The sequence below is a fragment of the Halyomorpha halys genome, unplaced genomic scaffold (genome assembly GCF_000696795.3).
Source record: "Halyomorpha halys isolate HHAL.00 unplaced genomic scaffold, Hhal_1.1 Scaffold961.1, whole genome shotgun sequence".
Taxonomy (NCBI): Eukaryota; Metazoa; Arthropoda; class Insecta; order Hemiptera; family Pentatomidae; genus Halyomorpha; species Halyomorpha halys.
Genome location: NW_027105140.1, coordinates 135408 through 140447, shown reverse-complemented (window position 1 = coordinate 140447; position 5040 = coordinate 135408). Strand labels below are relative to the sequence as shown.

At 32.5% G+C, this 5040-nt stretch overlaps 2 protein-coding genes across 14 annotated transcripts in view; one reads left to right on the top strand and one right to left on the bottom strand.

The window, feature by feature from the left end:
- Positions 1-5040, bottom strand: part of DNApol-eta (DNA polymerase eta) — a 113450-nt gene that overhangs the window by 20933 nt on the left and 87477 nt on the right. The window lies entirely within an intron of this gene.
- Positions 1-5040, top strand: part of LOC106687405 (uncharacterized) — a 24046-nt gene that overhangs the window by 2594 nt on the left and 16412 nt on the right. For all 3 annotated transcript variants that reach the window (XM_014431267.3, XM_024362194.2, XM_014431268.3), the window contains exons 3-5: positions 1732-1890; positions 1991-2125; positions 2897-3019. In XM_014431267.3, the coding sequence (XP_014286753.1) occupies positions 1732-1890; positions 1991-2125; positions 2897-3019 (417 nt within the window). The remainder of the gene's footprint in view (positions 1-1731; positions 1891-1990; positions 2126-2896; positions 3020-5040) is intronic.

Sequence of the window (5040 nt, the reverse complement as noted above, 5' to 3'; positions counted from 1 at the left end):
ATATATGGTTGGATTTACACAATCCAAATTTGCATCTATTTTTGAATTGTATAAAAGGCCCAAACCCCGGGGTCTCATTTTTTGATGCTCCCCATAACAGGGCATACCAGAAGAGCCCAAAGATGTTGCGACTGCAATGCCGCCCCAAACTATGCACCATGCAAGCTGGATCTAGCTTGTCCCTACCACGACACCAGAGTCAAGGACTAGCTGGCCAGTCTCTGAGATAAGAAGGACATTTTTCCAGGCGAAGATTCATGGTTTTCACCATTTTCACCTATCTGGTGGAATCTGGACGAGGGAAGTGATGTGACCGTGGTGGTAAAGACGTCACACAGATAAAAGATAGCTATGTATTCACTTATAAGACCATCTGATATCAATTTCTGTCTTAATATTTTTATTAAAAGAAATATAAGTGTTAATAATGAACTGAAAAGTCTCACGATTAACCCCCACCTTCCACGCTAATTTAATATTTCAACACACATTTGGGATACGTGAAGTGAGACACGGTCAAGTCCTGATGAAACATGTATATACATATTTCTTTTTTGAGACCTTTTGATGCTGCCGATTAAGTTTGAATATCTTAATGTATCATGAATATTTGGAGCGACTCAAAGGTTCTTTTTTGTTCATGTTCATGTTCTAAAGGTGTGATTCCACTGAACAACACAAGGCATGATATTTGTTTCCTAGTATTGCCTGATAATAAGTATTTATCACAATATTCAATAATGTTATATGCTGAATTTGTCTCCCCTTGTCGAATGCACTTTGCTGCCTGCCATAGAGAAAAATGCACTTGATTGGAATTCACAAGGATGACTCAGGAATACTTGGAAGAGATTAGTGTTAAGAAGTAAAAACTAGTTGGGACAACAATGCAGTGAAGTAAAAAAAATCCTTGACAGCCCTTTGCTCCAAATGGGAGGTAAAGTATTACTACCTTCAGGTTGTAGTTGTTGGGAGCTGAGCCACTCTTTTGTAATTGTAGTTATTTTTGTTTGCAATGCAATGATGAACATAAATTCTTGATTTTTGTACTTAGCTACTCTATAGCTGAATTAACTTATTAACTGCTTTAACTTAATATTTTTAATTCTAACGTCTTCATAATATGTAAGTCTGTTGTCATATAAAACAGGTCAATTATGATAATCTGTAATAAATTGCATGTTTTTTCATTATTTTAGTCTGTCACCAGATACAAGCCATACCAATTTGCTGGCTGTTGGATAATGAGTCACCTGTCAAAAGGTGACTCATGAGTTTTGGTAATAACAAGCAGGTTGTAGTAGGTGACAAGGAGACTTGTTTCTTTTGCTTTGTGTTCTTTCATTGGAATCACAGAGTGTAGCAATTGTCAATGCTGCATTCAACGTGTCTCCATGGAATCACTCCTTTAAATTCCACTTTTGAAATTTTATATCTAAAGAAATTTACTAATATTATAAAACTCATTATGTTTTTAGACAAAAAATAAATTTCTCAATGATATTTTATTTTCAATTGCTCTTAACATCTTTGCTATATAATTTTCCTTTTATAATTAACTGAATTCTTTATGCGACTGTCAGAATAATATTTTAATATTTTATTTTAAAACCTCTTAATATTTAATGTCTTTAAAGCAATCAATATCATTAAGGCTATTTATTTTAGCTTTTATTATCTATGGTTTAGATAATAAACTGCATTATTATTTATTATTTCCATTTTTTTCAGGAATCAGCCAAACCAACTACTGTCCCTGGATATACTCCTGAATCATTCATTCCTATGACTTCAGAACTGACTAAAAAAGAAATGTCTGATTGTTTTTCTATGTACCTTGACATTTGTAATAATAAAACTCTTGATAAGGAAATGCTGGTGGCTTACAATGTAAGAAAACTTATGATTGTTTATTATAGTTTCTTGATAAAATTTCTTTTGTTCTTATAATAATTGTGTTATTGTGCACTTTTATTCACTTTTTGTGTAGGAATATATGCCAAAAATTCAAAAAGAACAGAAGCTTTACCAAACAATAGCTAAAGAAGCCTGGTTTCGAACAAATAAGGAAAGACACAATCAAATCAAACCTGAGATTGTTGAATTCACCAACAAGTTATGGAAGGTATTTATTGCATTGATTATCTTATGAAAGAGATTTCTTTTCTTGAGAAAGACTGTTCCTGTGAAAAGCCTCCAAATTGTTTCTATGTTCCAGAAAACTATATCACAATTTTGTGATCTAGCCTTCTAAACTTACTTGTGCTACAATAATTGTGTTATTGTTGATTGGCATGCAACCCAACCTACTTATGTGAATATTTGTAGGTTTTATTAGTGTTAAAAGGCTGGTGAGGAATCATGGATGTAATATGAACTGTTGTTTTTTTAACCATGATCAATTTTTCACACAGTTTTATCATTTCAGCTCTCCTGATTTATTAAACAACTGAAATTTTCATTTCACTGGGTTTGGTTAGATACTAATGTTATAAGATACTGCAATGTCATTGACAAAACATATAATTTTTATTTATTTTATTCTTTCTACAACCAAATTATATTTTATGTAATGTAATAATTTCCACCAGAATGAATGTTGCGATAATTCTATATGGGGATATTAGTTCTAAGATAAATAAATATATCTTTAACTTCATTTTCATTTGTAAAATGCTCACGTTCTGTGATGTTGGTAATGAGGAAATGATTATTAAATAATTGGATAGTAACTGATATTTATGCACAAAAATCAAGATTGAACTAGATTCATAAATGTGTCCAAACTATCGGTGCTTGATGTTGGTCAGTCTGTCATGTCTAAATAGCTTCTAGTTTTATTTATTATTAATATGCATATTTAAAAAAAATATTTTCACCTATTTTTATTTTTCAGGAGAGATTAGAAAGAGTTTCATGGTACCCAAAACATTATATTAAAGTTGCTGATATCTCATTGTTTGATGTAGGAGGAAACAATACTTCGGAAATGAAACATATAAAACTCCCAAAACATGTGGTAAAATGTTCTTTTAAAATTTTTTGAGGTTAATCACTTCCATCATTTGAAATAAATTATTATTTATTTATTCATGACAGTTGTACAACGTTTTGGGACCACTGTCCCATATTCATGCACTATAAAAACCTCATGATTTCATATGGGAAATAGAGAGATAATCCAGGTAAAATGTTATGTAATTTTTATTCGATTTTTGGAACATCGACAGTATTCATGAACGTAGGCAGGGTAGAGCAGATAGAGTTTTGAGGCCCAAGAAAAAAAAAAAAAAAAAATAGAGAACTTATTAGATACATGGTTTCTTTCTGGAAACAATCTTTATTTAGGAAGGTAATGACTGGGCTAGATGGTGGTGCCCAAAAAATCATCAGAGATAAGTGCAAAACTGCAATATATTTTTATTGTGCGAGCCTTTTGTGCATTTTCAATAGTTTATTGTGATTATAGGTAATACAAATTTAAAAAGTAATGATTGAATTTTATGAAGTAGAAATAAAATAGCAGGGATATTTCTCGAAATGCAGAATTATATATCTTTCTTTTAACCAATGTTTCATAATGGTATTTACATATATATATATATATATATAGACACCCACACACACACATATGTATGTATGAATGTATGTTTGTTTGTATGTGTGTAATGGGATGAGGCCTCCTAGGTGAAATCCTGCCTACTCCCATGACAGTATTCCTTCAAAAGTTTTGTATCTCTGTGAAAAAAAAATGTTCTGAATCGGATAACAGTAGGTTTTAATTGAAACTTTAGAGGAGTTAATTTTTGCTTCTTGAAAATTTTGTCACAAGTACCTACAAAGTTTCTGACATACTGTCGATTTGTCCTGAACCATTTATATAAAATTACCTATGAGAAATATAATTTGGATTAAGTAAAGATTATCACCACTAACTCAAATTAGTAGTAGATTAGTTGTATATTAAGAAATTTTATTGCAATCAATCAATAAGACTCAGATCTAACTAAGAAACACACATTTTTTTTCTATAAATTCCACTTTATTCATCAACATACTCCCCTTTAAGAGTGATTCATTCATTCTAGTGCTCCTCCAACTTTTCGATACCCTTTATTTAAAACGATTTGTCTTTGCTCTCAAAATAGGCTGCAGTTTTGGAAATCACTTCTTCATTTGAGCCAAATGTATTGCCATGGAGTATCTTTTTCATGTCTGCAAAAAACCAGTAGTTGCTGGGGGCCAAACCTGGAGAGGATGAGGAAGCAATTTAAAGTGTAATTTATTCAATTAAACCATTGTTTTCATTGATTTGTGACGCGGGGCATTGTTCTTGTGAAACAGCTTTTTTTTCTTTTGTATGTGGAACCGTTTTTTTCTTGATTTCTGCACTCATTAAATCCAATAACTCCATGTAATATTCACTATTGATAGTTTTGCCTTTCTCAAGTTGATGAACAAAATTCCATGTGTGGCCCAAAATACGGATGCCATAATCTACCCAGCTGACTTTTAAGTGTTTGATCGCTTTGGAAGACTTTTACTGGCTGCTGTCCACTCAGCTGACGATCTTTTTTATACAGGCGTGTGGTGGTGGAGCCATGTTTCATCCATTGTCACATACTGAAACAAGAAATTCTTTTTATTTCCTTTGAACAGCTCTAAACAATGTTCTGAATCGTTGACACATTGTTTCTTTAATGTAGCACCTACTTTGAAAGCAACTTGCGCATGCCCAAATTTTCATGTAACATTGTAAAAATACTACCTTCTGGTATCTTCAAGGTGTCTGCTATCTAGCAAAACTTCATTTTACCCTCTTCTAAAACTATTTTGTGGACATTTTTTTGTCTTCTGGAACAACTGCCGATTTTGAGTGACTAGTGCATTCAGCATCATCGGTGCTTGTACAACCACATTTAAATTCAGCATCATCATCATGGGTGCTACAACTCATCACTGAGTCTTGGCCTCCTCAATCAGTCTGATCTCTCTCTCTCTCTCTCTCTCTCTCTCTCTCTCTCTCTCTCTCTCTCTCTC